Source organism: Athene cunicularia (assembly GCF_003259725.1).
Source record: "Athene cunicularia isolate RWA chromosome 2 unlocalized genomic scaffold, athCun1 chr2_part1, whole genome shotgun sequence".
Lineage (NCBI taxonomy): Eukaryota > Metazoa > Chordata > Aves > Strigiformes > Strigidae > Athene > Athene cunicularia.
The window spans coordinates 74,128,198-74,141,576 of NW_020799095.1; the positions used below are offsets into that span (position 1 = coordinate 74,128,198).

At 36.7% G+C, this 13,379-nt stretch overlaps 1 protein-coding gene across 2 annotated transcripts in view; it reads right to left on the bottom strand.

Moving 5' to 3' along the window:
* TRIO (trio Rho guanine nucleotide exchange factor) overlaps positions 1 to 13,379 on the bottom strand; it is a 198,004-nt gene that overhangs the window by 69,681 nt on the left and 114,944 nt on the right. For both annotated transcript variants that reach the window (XM_026841539.1, XM_026841540.1), the window contains exons 31-33: positions 10,481 to 10,582; positions 8,211 to 8,353; positions 7,498 to 7,597 (exon numbers count right to left, since the gene is read on the bottom strand). In XM_026841539.1, the coding sequence (XP_026697340.1) occupies positions 7,498 to 7,597; positions 8,211 to 8,353; positions 10,481 to 10,582 (345 nt within the window). The remainder of the gene's footprint in view (positions 1 to 7,497; positions 7,598 to 8,210; positions 8,354 to 10,480; positions 10,583 to 13,379) is intronic.

Consider the following 13,379-nt stretch of genomic DNA (forward strand, 5'->3'; position numbering starts at 1 on the left):
AGAAACACTTCATTAGAATTACTTTGCCTAAGCTTAAATTTCTTCTCTTTGATTGTTTCACCTGCTTTGATGTGAAATTAAAATCATCATCTGAACTTTGCAAAAGTCCCAAGATTGCTCAGTGCCAGAGAACCCATCCAACTAAAGCAAACATCCTGGGAATTCCTTTTCCTTCCATATGACAGTGGCATTCCAAGCTATTTTTAGTGTGTATTTCTATAGCTCAGGCTGCTTCAGTGCAACATTCATATCAGATCTCAGCTAGCATGTAACTTCTGTGAATTCAGTCATTTTGGACCAAGCCAGTAAACTCAACTCAGCAAGGTAATCCTGCAATACTCTATGCTGACAAAGGAGGACATATACTCTGTAAGAGTTCCAACTGCAGCAAATAACAGAAACATGTGCTACACCAACATACTGCATGATTCCTGCCACATTATTTTTGACTGCTACATTCAGGCTCTTACATGGCTGCCAGCTACATCCCATGAGCTTTAGGAAAAGGAGGTAAGAGACTGAATTGTTACTTCTTAATTAGTTTTCATTACAAGCCTAGAACTGAAGCACTAGATAAAAACTTTTCTAGGCTAAAATTATTTGTTATCAAGCAAGAATTTTAGAGCAACAGACAAAACCAGCAAAACCCCAGTAAGAACTCCAAGGCTAATTCCAACCTTCTCTTCCTCTAGCCTGCAACAAACAGCAGAATGCAACTCCTAGCAGATGGTCTGCAGTAACTCCAGAGCTTTCCCATGGTATCTGCCAGCTAATCTCATTGGCTACCCTTGCTTGTGTGTGCATACAAGTAAGTTTTCTTGGGGGAATACAGAGGCCAAGAAGGGCAGAAAAACCTCATACGTCTAGTGTTTAAGGAAGATAGATCAGGTTGCACCCATTTAGATCCAGGCTAAAAATTAATCATATTGCTTCTACTACATCTCTCCGGACAGCCCCAATACACAAATTACAGGGGGAGGGTACATCTTCAAAACATGCTACCTCTTCCCTCATTAAGAAGTTTCCCGTTCCTTTACACTCTTTCCTTATTTTACATTAGTTTTAAGTCCATGCAAAACTATGCCAAAGGGGAAAAAAGTAAAGAGCTTTCCCTTGTTTTCTGGTATTGATTTGTGTTATAGCCTTCTTAGACAAACTCAGAAACAATTGAAACCATCTGTATGCCTGATGGGGACTAACAAAAAAGCTAATGAAGTATGACTTCACAGGGTGTCCAATGCAGACCAATTTTTCTCAGGAGAGTCCGTATCCCAATCAGTGCAAGCTCCAAGACAGTAAACAAGCTGAAACTTGCCAGAAACTGCATCTAGTCTTCGTATTTTCTCCTAAATACCTATGGGAGCATAGCTTTGGTGCTCTGCTTGCTTTCTTGACTCTTCACTTGCTACAAATAGAGATTTACATATATTTTGTGACCAGTGTAATGGCCACATGTTTTTGGCTTTAATATAGATGTTCTTTCTTCTCCATCCCCTAATTAAAAATATAAAAATTCAGATTTTATGTTCACTAAGTATTTTATGTAGTATTAAGCTAAAGGAAAAAAGCAAACAAAGGCTGTCAGTGGCTATGTCAGAAACTATTAAAGTAAAAAAAAAAAAATCCTACTCTTTCAGACTGTGTGGGAATCAGATATCCTAGCTGGTTAGTATTTCACTGAAATTCGATATTCAATCACACTTCAGTACAGTGTGTAAGACACTTCCTGTATGCAATTGTTTGTTCCACACCATCCCCAACCATGCACTAACACTGTTAGATGCAACTTAGTGCAGGAGTTCTCCACTACTGCCTAACACCCCCAAAACTATGATGTTCTCTGCCCAACACACATCTGTGTCATTACAGAGAACATTTAGCAACCTTCCTGACCGAGAGAACATTTACCAACTTTCCCCTCCTTTGGGATAACAAGACTCCTACAAGACTTCTTTGGGATGACAAGACTCCTTTGGGATAACAACCTTTCTTTCCTCCCGTAACAGTAATGGTTAGGAAATGCTGCTTTCCTCTTTGTTTCATTGCTTATTTTCTCTCAACATTTTCTGAAAGCAGTTTCATCTTTTGCAGAGATTAAATGCAGTTGGACAGCAAGGAGTGTCTGTGATTAAGTGCATTGCTCAACAACTGTTGCTGGGTCAGCTTTGGCAAGGAGGCTCTCTAGGCTAGCTGAAAGGAAGAGCAAGAGGCACAGCAGAGCTGGGAGACTGAGCTGCACTGAAGAGAAAAGAGTTACAAACCATCTAAATCCAAATTTAGGCTGAACAAGGGCTTTATATACTTTATCCATCCTTCTCAAGAAACCTTTTATGTAAACTGAATTAATCAAGCATGATAAAAATAAATAAGGCTATGGCTGAAACATGGAAACTGGAGAGGCAGAGACAAGTCGAGAAACAAAACCCAGACAGAAATAGAACCACAGATTAAAAAAGGTGCAAGGTTTAATTAAACAGCTTATCATGGCACATAGTGTCATGCTGTTGCTGAAATTAATGTTAACCCTCTATGTTCATCTCTCTGAGGCCTTTTAATCACTGTCCCTTGTAGAGAGAGAAAAAAAATAAAGCCGTAACACATGCTTGCTAGCCAAATACATTCCTAGCATAGGTTTTCTGCAGTCAGAGACACCACACCAAGAATTCATCTGCCACCAGTATCTGGGAGGTTCACCCGTGACAAGAGTTTTGCTACATACAACAGCCTTTACATCAGGCCATATAACCTTCTCTCAGGACTGCAAATTAAATTTACTGTCCCACAGTAATTTTACATTAAGGAGAAGGGAAAGGAAAGAGAGCAGCTAATGAGATTTTTCAATTATTTCAAGCATGAAAATCTTTAATTCCCCTTTTAAAATGAAAACAAGTGCACTGTGGGAGAAAAGAAATGGGAGAGACAGTTCTGTCTCAAAATAAGAGTATTTGGCTTTAACCAGGTAGCTGCACAGACTCAGTTTCTGACTCTCAAAAGAGGCATACACTCAGAGGCATGTCTGGTTTTTTACTAGCATTTTTTCTACTGGTGGGAGCCTTTCTCTTCTGCAGTCTCAGCTGGCAGAACTAAATACTTGGTTGTCTCCTGCTGCTTCAGTCCTTTTTCTATTTTCCAAAGTACTTTACACAAGCTTAAAGAAGCATGAGAATGAAATACAAGTTCACATACACACCAGTGCAAAGTGTTACCAGCTGGGCACAGAAGACAATTTCTTAAAATATTGCTCCACTGACCACCCACAGTAACTAGCATGATTCCTACTATTTAGGATAACACCCTATGACAGCTCTTCTAAAAGCCTCTCATCTTCTCAGCTACCAAAATTGTAGTTTGGATTATTTCATGTTTCTACCAGATCATCTAATACAAGCATGAAAAGACCTATCAGACTTACATTGTTCCTCTAGCCTCCCCAATTCACTTCCTATGCATTGGACCAAATTCAAAAGGCAACATTAAAATCAGATCAAGCTCTGAGGCTAGGAGCTGTTGAAAAGTGAAATGAATGGGCCAAATGTAATCTCTTTTATTGGTTAGTCACCTAAAATGCTGGCTGCAGAGCTACAGAAGGTGAATGGAAGGAATGCTGCGAAAGGTGAAGGGCAAAATATTTACTGAGAAGGGTACAATAAGAGCACTCATTCAGAAAACTGAGATGTTTTAATGGAGTAGAAATGTCCCTCAAAAAATTCTGTATTTCACTCTGGACTCCATTATACCCTCCTTTACTTCAAGATGGGTCAGCACTATGGATATATTTAACATGTCTTGCAATAGGAAGGTACACCCCATGATATTAAAAGGCTGGAAAGGAATCTTAAGTTACCTAGTCCACTTCTTTCTCTAGAGCATGATTAACTACCTCTATATTAGTCATGATTAACATTTATCCAAACTGTTCTCAAAGATCTCCAGTTACGGAGATTCCCCAGCCTTCACAATTACTCTGCTCTAGGGCTTCACATTTTCATAACCACAAGAAAACAAATACTATTGCAATCTTTTATTAAAGATAAGTCAGTTGATCTCATCCCATCCACTGAAAATATGGGTAAAACACTGTTCGAAAATATGGGTAAAACACTGTTCGAAAATATGGGTAAAACACTGTTCTAAAATATGGGTAAAACACTGTTCTAAAATATGGGTAAAACACTGTTCTAAAATATGGGTAAAACACTGTTCTAAAATATGGGTAAAACACTGTTCTAAAATATGGGTAAAACACTGTTCTGTAACTCTGCATAGTAGCTTTTTATACCCTTGAAGACCTGAAGTTCTTCCTCCTGCCTTTTTTCTTTAGGCTCATTAGCCCCAACTCTGTATCTTGCCTCATAAGTTATGTTTGGTAGACATCTAATCAGACTTTTTTTTCTCCTTCTTTCTCCTGGAACTCTTCCAATGGACCACTAATTTGCTAAAATTCTGTATTCAAAACTGGATGAGGTATCTATTAATAGAGACCTTATGAGTGTTGAGTAAAGAATGAAGACTTTGTGTCCTGCAGCTCAGCATCCTATTTCTGCAAGCCAATATAGGGCTGCTTCCCCCCCAATAATTTCATCACACTGTTAAAATAATAAACAGCTTGTGAGCCTTTATAGCTCTAGATTATGTTCACAAAAACTGTTCAATACTCCCACTGTTTTCATTAGTAGTTAACCATTTCCACCTATTCACATCAGCTCAAATGTTCCTATTAAATTGCATGGTATTTTGCCAATTAATTTCTCTCATTTGCCAAGACAATTCTGAATTCTAATTCCGCCTTCCAGTATCATTTTCAGATGACATGAAGCTGGGAAGGATGTCAGCTTTATAAACATATGGTCTATTGCATCATCCCAGTTGTTACTGAAAAGCAACATGCCACAGTGGAGCCAACAATCAGAACTTAGAATTCTAGCCCAAAAAGCCAGGGTGGAGAAGAAAAGAGCTAATCATGAAGTTATTCTCTATTGTTAAGACACTTCCAATTATGTCAGAAAACAGGATGCAAGGAAAGAAGCTCATCTGGACAATACTCAACCACTTACTACCAAGGCTAAGGATTTTTAGCTCTTTCAAAGTATATCTCTGAGGAAGTGAGAAGGAATATTGCATTCTGGATAAAGGATTTAATTGTTCATATTCATCCTGTATAACTGCTTATCACTTCTAACCAAAACATTTATTTTAAAAGAATCATCTGTCTGAACATATAATTGGAGAAAAAAAGAGAATGGTTTTAACTTGGCTGTTGATTAATGACATGTTTTGTATTTGTGTCTCAATCACAATAGTGAATACACATGAACAGAAAAACGTTCAGCGATAGCATAATAAGTAATAGAGTGTAAAACATTTCTACCACTTAATTAACACTATTTAAGTTACTTGATATTTTTAATGTTTCTCAATTTGGAATCCCAGCTCAGTTTGGAACATGCTCCAAATTCAACCGAGGAGTTCCACTGGCTCCATCTGGCTAACAACATCAACAGCACTTAAAATCCATAAAACTGTTTGACTTCATCTCTGTAAGACAATCATACATACTTCAAGCTTCTAGGCTGAGAAAACAGTCAACTTTAAACCCCAAATGTACTGCAGTTAATGAATTTTCAACATACAAAGTGAGAGATTACTTCAGATTCAGCAAGAGTGTGAAGATATCATACAGATTTCATTGGCCTTCTGCCCATTACTAAATAATTTTTATTTTGCATTTTTAAACAGACTAAAAAATTTTCTCCTCTAAATGTATTTAAAAAACCAAAACATATAACGGAAACATTAAACAAAACTACTCTGTTAATTCACACACTTTTAAAAGTAAATTTCTTCCTTTGACATACAATACATACATAGCACAAGTAACTTCTAGGGAGTCCCCTAGTTTTCAGTTTGTTTTTCTTCTCAAAGAAAAGTCTAACAAAAACTTTATATACTAATTTAAGAACTCAAAAATACTTAACCAAATTTAAAACTTAATTTGTCAGGAAAATATTTAAAATAATTCTCCATTCCTCCTTCCTTTCATTCCTCTTTCTTTCAACTTATAACTCCTGTTGAACAGGTTGTTGGTAAGACTTTTCCTCATGTCACATTGGAAAACAATCCTGAGGGCATTTCACTTGGCCAACTTTCTTAGCAATTCTCACATGGTGCATGAAATATTACCCTCTCTCCTCGACAAGATGAACTAAACCGTTTGCTAGTATATACAACACAATTTCTGTAAATCACTAAACACCTAAGTAAGAATGCAAAGAATAAAAGAGCAAAACAAGAGCCATTGATTTTATTTTTTTTTCTCTAATCAACCATTTTTCTCACAGATATTCTTAGAAGAAACCACAACCAAAACTACAGACCAGCTTCAGTACAAATGCACAAGGCCAAAACATAGGCTATTTATGACAAATGCAAGAGCAACCCTGAGCACTTCATACTTTTCTTCTGTCTTCCTCTTCTTTACAAGGAAAAAATCAAATCATACAGTTTTAAGTGACATGCAAAAATATAGAAAACTAACTCTCTTTTAGATGACAACGGGAATTGTCAAAACATTAATCTGAAAACCTATTCACTTAGTTGACCTGTGATATACTGGTTATTTACTTATGTAGTTTGAATGGCTCATCAGAAGAATTTTACCCAATGAGGTAATAGGCCAGAAATCCCTAACTGTGTTTTCAAGTAATTTTGCTACACAGCTTCTGTGCTTTTATTCATTCATCTGTTTGACAAACTTCCATTATTCCTTTCTACCACCCTCCAAGATCCTAACACTTCTCAGTTGCCAGAAAACTTCTTTCAATTGCAAAGTAACACGCACATTTCGTAAGAATTTTTACTCTTTTAATGCCTATCTTTCTTCCACCCACGAGAAAGTGGCTGTGTTATCCTTATGGAATAACCCTGCCAGGATCTATAGGCAGAGATGGAAGAAAGGAAACACTAGCACTAGTATCATATGACAGTGTTGTGGGTTACTCCTCTTCAGTATGGTGATTTCTATCAGCTCTCATGCAGAAAGCAAACACTCTTACTCTCTAACCCATGATAGTATTTTTCCTTCACAAAAGTAAGCACATGGCAACCACCAAACTCAAGCTAATACAAAAAGCAGATGGTATGCTTTAAGAAAGGCTGAGACTGACATCAAGAAAAATTCTGTGCATGAGTATCAAATTTTATGTAAAATAAAACTTTATTTTTAAATTGGGTCAAATCTTTAAACAAACTGCACGAGAGGAGACCAAAATGGTTTCAGTTTGGAACAAACAATTCTTTCATGACCTATTAGATTTAAATAATCACCCCCTGCTCCTCCTTGGCATCAAGAAACTTTCTCTGTTGCATACAGCTATTTTTAAGAGATCGAATATTTCCACACCTCCTGTCTGAAGGTACTAAGGACTAATCTTGGGTGCTAGCTCACACTAAGGGATGAAACATTTGCTCTCAGAACAGAGCAACACCTGGGAAACTTACCTTATCACTGTCTAGTGTGTTCTGTGAGGTTCGTGAGGCAATTGAAATAGTATCAGGTTGGCTGCTACCATCTCCCTGACTGTCCAGATCCTCGCCGTCTCTGCAAATAATTCAGTTTTCATTACAATATTAGCACTGTGTTTGTAATGTGTTCGTTCCCTACTTGCAACTCTAAAGAAGGGTTACCTAAACAGTGTGGCAATGGACACCAGCCAGGCAAACTAACATGCAAAAATCAAATATTCAGCACTTAATACTTTGTTCTGTGCTTTAAGAGAACAGATTTGTTTGCTCAAAATCTACATCATGTAGAATTAAGGCAACAACCAATCAGCCAAAACTACGTGAAGAAACGTGCACAGCCACTTAGCCAAAGCTGGCAAGAAGAACACTCAGTCACACATTTTAAGCTCCATGAAAGGAAACCAAGGACCTAACACATGCAGAATTGTAAAAATCGAAAATGTACAGCTATCCTGTACTGCAGTTCCAAATCCGTTCTGTAATGGTTGAATGTACACAAGTCAGGGACTGTTCCGAGCAGAAATATCACAAATTCAGCATTGCAGGAAACTGGAAATTAATTACAAGATAAAGCTGGCCAAAATCATTCTTGCTTTTGTCCAATTTACTGAGTCATTAGAAATTCAATACTACAGAGGAAAGAGCACCGTTGTGTACTTAGAGATCTCCGATTATTTTAAACTCCTTACCTTCTTCCTTTCTGTTTTGTTGTTGGTGCGGTTTTGGGGATGTGGATCGGCTCTTTCAATGCTCCTTTCAGATGAATGGTCCTTTCTTGTATCACTTCCCGGATGTGTTTGATCCAGTCCTGTTTATTCTCTATACTGGATGCCTTTGATATGCAAAAGAAATAAAACCCCCACAATGGACTATTACAGCTGAGAAGATCCACACATACAGTTAGCTAATAAACACAAAGAGGAAGGCATAAAGAATCAGTTTGTGAATAATTTTTGAAAACTTGAACAGAGAAAAGTAAATTCAAGCTAGTTGTCTTCATTTTGAATTGCCAACACTTCTTTATACTTTTCAACATTATTAACATTGTTAATTTTAAAACCATTTTATTTTAGATTGAGATTCCTCTTTCATAACTTGAAGGCTAAAGCCCTGCACACATCTTATGCGAGACAGGGTAGGCTGAATTCCATTAATAATACCTTGAACACTGGTATTTTAAACACATGCTATGCTTTAGGTCAACTCTATATAATAATCTACTAACATTGAAAGAAAAATTAACTTATACTGCAACACATATACTTCTTCAACACATTTCATGTAATACTTTTCCCAATTTTGAAACATAACTGTAAGCAGAAAGCTGATTTTTATAACTGCCTGCAACATATCATCTATATTTTTGAGATATCATGGAAAAGAATTGATACACAGCTGCCCAACCTGTAATCTATTTGTTTAATCCAATTTAACCCTGTACCTGAAATGCTATTAAATATAAATGTTATTGCAGATCTAAAAAAATTATTATATATAACTTCCTATTATCTTAACTGCTGTCTCCTGCAATAATTTGCTTTGAATATATTACAAATATTTAATATACTATAAATATTTAATAACTAGAGATTCTAAAGGGATGGAGAAAGTTGCAGGAACAGATGAACAGTTAGGAAAAAGATTTCTGTTTTCTTTTACAGGCAAAAAAATTTAGGAAAAGAAGCCAAACACAAAATTTTGTTAAATCTTCTATTTATTTTTTTGTGGAACTTATAATACTAATGAGCTAAGGAAGTGCTAGTTTTCAACCTTGGAAAACAAACGAAAAAATCAACAAAATTATTTAAAAGCTTCATATACCATGCAAGTTATTTAAATATCCTATGCTCAAAGTAAAGAAAAGTAAAGTGATCTTATGTCGAGAGCCCTTAAACAAAACCCCTTATACTGTTCTACCCTGGGAGGATCATTTCAGCCTGAAACGCACTTTCTCTGAAATTACAGGAGTATTAAGACTGAACAAGTTTTATTATTCAGTGATGTTATATTTCACTTCCTTGCAGAAAACTAATGTGAGCTCTTCTTAGCCTGTAATTCCCTAGGAAAACATATAAATCTGAGTGGCAACATGTAAATTTAAGTGGACATTTTAAAGTGGCATTATTGAGTAGTCACCATATATATATATATATATATATAAATATATGTAAAAATATAAACAACTTTAATAGTAGGTGTATTAACCTGTAAATGAGAAGATTAACTTTTTTTCAGCTCAACACAGCTAAGAGAAACAAAATAAAAGTTTCAAAGCTGATGCAGTCTCAAAAAATGTTAAATTACCCACTAGCTCCATGCGGTATTACAAAAAAGTTCTCCAGTTGAGAACAGTATGTTCCAGGTTACATACCAGAGTCACAGGAAGAACTGATTTCGCCATTCTTCTAGCTAGGCAAAGAACATTACTAACACTTGTAAGTTCCCTAGACACAAAATTTATAGGCATTGCATGCACTGTCATCCAAAGGCAAGTATCTTCAGAAAAACTTGTAGCCCACAGAAAGACATAAAATCTTATGGAGTGTTTCGATGTCTGCATAAAAATATGGGCTATGAAAAACAGCATCACCAACAAGCAGTAATGACTTGAGCACAAAATGTAACACTGATGGCATGATTTGTCTGTGGCATATCAGTTGGTCTGTCAGCTAGTGGCTGAAGTCTTCAAGCTATAGAAGTCCATGGTATCAAACCTCTTCCTGCTCTGATTTGTGAAAGCAAATTTGTTTAATCCTTCATTAGACCACACAGATTCTTCTCTGCTGTCAAGCCAAATAAGTTAGATACATACCACATCCTTCACACACAAAGGAAAATTCTCTGTCAGCAGCTGTCCCTCTCAAAGCAGGAAAAGTCATAACTTGTTGCCTTCTCAACAAGTATGAACAACAACTACAAGATTTAGTATAGACTGTACAAGCACATCTGCTAAAATTACCTTGAGAACAATTTTGTTGTCTGAAGTTGGTGTCCTTCCAACCCATAGAGCAAACTTGCAGGGATCTCCTTCTACGTGTTCTGTGACACCCAGTTCAGAAGTCTGGAATTAAGAAAAACTTGTTAGGATGGCATGGCATTTTTTTTTCTCAGAAGCTGCAAAGGGATGCTAATGTTCTAAAATAATTGAGCTCTGCTATTTAAGGTGATTTTTAGAAGCTTAAGTCTTAACTGACACGCTAGAGAGAATCCTTTATTCTGGTGGAAGTGGTGAGGTTTCTTCAAAAAAAGAAGAATTGCAAGCTAAACAGATTTTCTTTTAAAGTAACAATAAACAATAGCATTTATAATCTGAATACCAAATGATTTATTTTACATTTTTGACTTGACATTAAAAGCCTTATAACTGTGAAGATAGGTGTTTGGTAAAAATAAGTGTTGGCTTTTCTCCTTGTTACTTTTCACCAGGGAACACTCACTACTTATTGATTTTTATGTTTTCTCCCAACTAAGATATGCTTAAGAAATCTCTTGATATATTCTAAAACTCTGATCTCTTTTCTGCCTTTGGAAGCCTTTGCTAGTATGTTTTCTTCACTCTGAAATGGATTAAATCATTCAGAAATGCAGTTTCCCTGGAGAATTTTGTGGGACAACTACATTAACAATCAGTCTTTGGAAATGTTCTAATGTCAGACCTTAATAGCTAATTATCATCCAAAACGCTTTCACTTTTCCCAACTGGAACATCTCAGTCATGTGAATCGGCTTCCAGTTGAACAATTCATATAGGCTCTGCTCCAAAAAAATTATGAACTAAGAAATATAGCTCAAGCTACAAGAACCCTCGCTCCAAAAGACAGCTGCTAAGCATTCTTAAATTATTAGAAGCTGTATTTTTCCCCTCAGTATGCATCATCACTAGCACATACATAATTCATTGCAAGAGATGTTGGATATGCAGTACTTGAGTAAAGGTAATTTTTTTGTCTCATTTGGATGCCAACTTGTTTTGCTGTTTGGTTCAGGTTTTTATTAGAAAAAAACACACAATAGAACCATCCTTTCAGTTTTGTCATCTCTTTTTGATAAAATGGACTCTTCTTCACAGAAATACTTAAAAGCCTGTGATGCATTTTAAACTTGACTCACCAAGAACTCCTATGTGTGTTAAAAAGCCTGTAAAATACTTAAACCAACATTACAGTATGTAAATTAAAAAATACTACACTGTCCAATATAAAGAGTCTGAACAGGCAAGAGAATACAATTTTTAATGTTATTTTTTAAAGCCTAGAAAATTTAGAAGCCTTGGTACACTTGCGAATATTAATTTTACAAGGGAGAACTAAGGGACAATGCAGTAGAGGTCTGTACAATAAGCAGTGGCAAAGCCGACAATACACTGTTCAATGTCCCTTTCAATGCTGGTAGGCATCAAGTGAAACTAGTGGGAAGGAGTCAGGTTCAAAACCCAGCACAGGGAGGTTGGCCTGTGCCCAGCAGGTAACTGAGCAATACAACTCTTTGCAGAGGACAAAATGCTAAAAGTCTGCATGAGGTCCACAGACAAGCTCACAGAAGAGAAATCCAAAGCAGGTTACTGAATGCACAGAAACCACATTCAGGTGAGGAACCCTCTGAACTGCAGTTACTGGTGACTGGGAAAGTGTTCTGGCAAAGTAACACCTTCTTGCCTTGTTCCCATAGCCCTCCTTCTGAATTTGCTTTCAGACACTTTATTTCTTGCCAAAAGAGTTCATTAACACATTTTTCCAGTAATACAAGTTTTGCCATTGGCTATCCTGTGCTGTGGAAACCATGATGGTCATCATGCCCATAGAGAAGAGAAGGACCTCATTTTTGTAAAACCACCTTCCAGAGGTATGAGACAAGATAATGTGCAAAAAAGATCTTTAGCTCAAATCAACACACATGCTTTCAACATCAGTATGAGCGCCTTTTCCAAAGATCAAACTATAAGAATTGCTACATTAGTAAGCTGCAGTACAAGATACCTTGCTAAACAGAACATGAAGACAAAAAGAATGCTTGTATTTTAAAAATGAGGCACAATAAGAGTCTTCAAGATTTCCAGCAGCTTCTCTAGGACTCAAGGCTATTAATAAATTCCTGCCAGAGGAACTGACATTAAAAGCTTACAGAGTCAGTTTTTCAGCTCTGCCTCCTCCCCCATGTAATGCCTTGGCAGCTGATTTTACTCTCCAGTACACCAGAAGTTTTTTGTATTTCAAGCTTTTGAAAGCACCAAAAGAAAGGTGTGATAAACAAAAGAGCTGCAGCTGTGTTACCTGCTAGCTTCTTTATATCAGAAAGGAAAGCAAGTGTTGGAAATGAAGTGACAGAATATGAAAAGTAAGATACAGAAAAAAGAGGGGTTTTGAACCAACCAGCTTTACCAGTTTGGACACAGAGGTGGGAAGGGAGAAAGAACAAGGAAAAGGAGCTGAAGCAGGGAGAAGCAGCTCAGTATTTATATCATCAACACTTAGTCATATATCCCAATAGGATCAATAGAAGAATAATGTCTTTTACAGCATGATTCTGAGAAGTAAAATAATTTCAAGTACTTGTTCTAAACTGACTGGTAGAAAAGCTAACCTTGCCTCCAACAGAAGCAGAGCAAGCCATGGGAGACCATCTTCTCACCTGGCTACCTAAGTTTACAAGTGTGAATAGTGCTCTCACCCAAGTCATCCAATTGACAGAAATGTAAGGATATGAAATCCACAGCCACATTTTGCAAAGCATACATGCTACAAACGAGGAAAGCAAGAAAGGAATTTGTTGCGGCTTTTGGTTTTGTTTGTTTGTTTTTAATGGGAAGAAAAGCATTTCCATGCTTTACATCCTTTCAGTGGACCATAAGAGCTGTAATT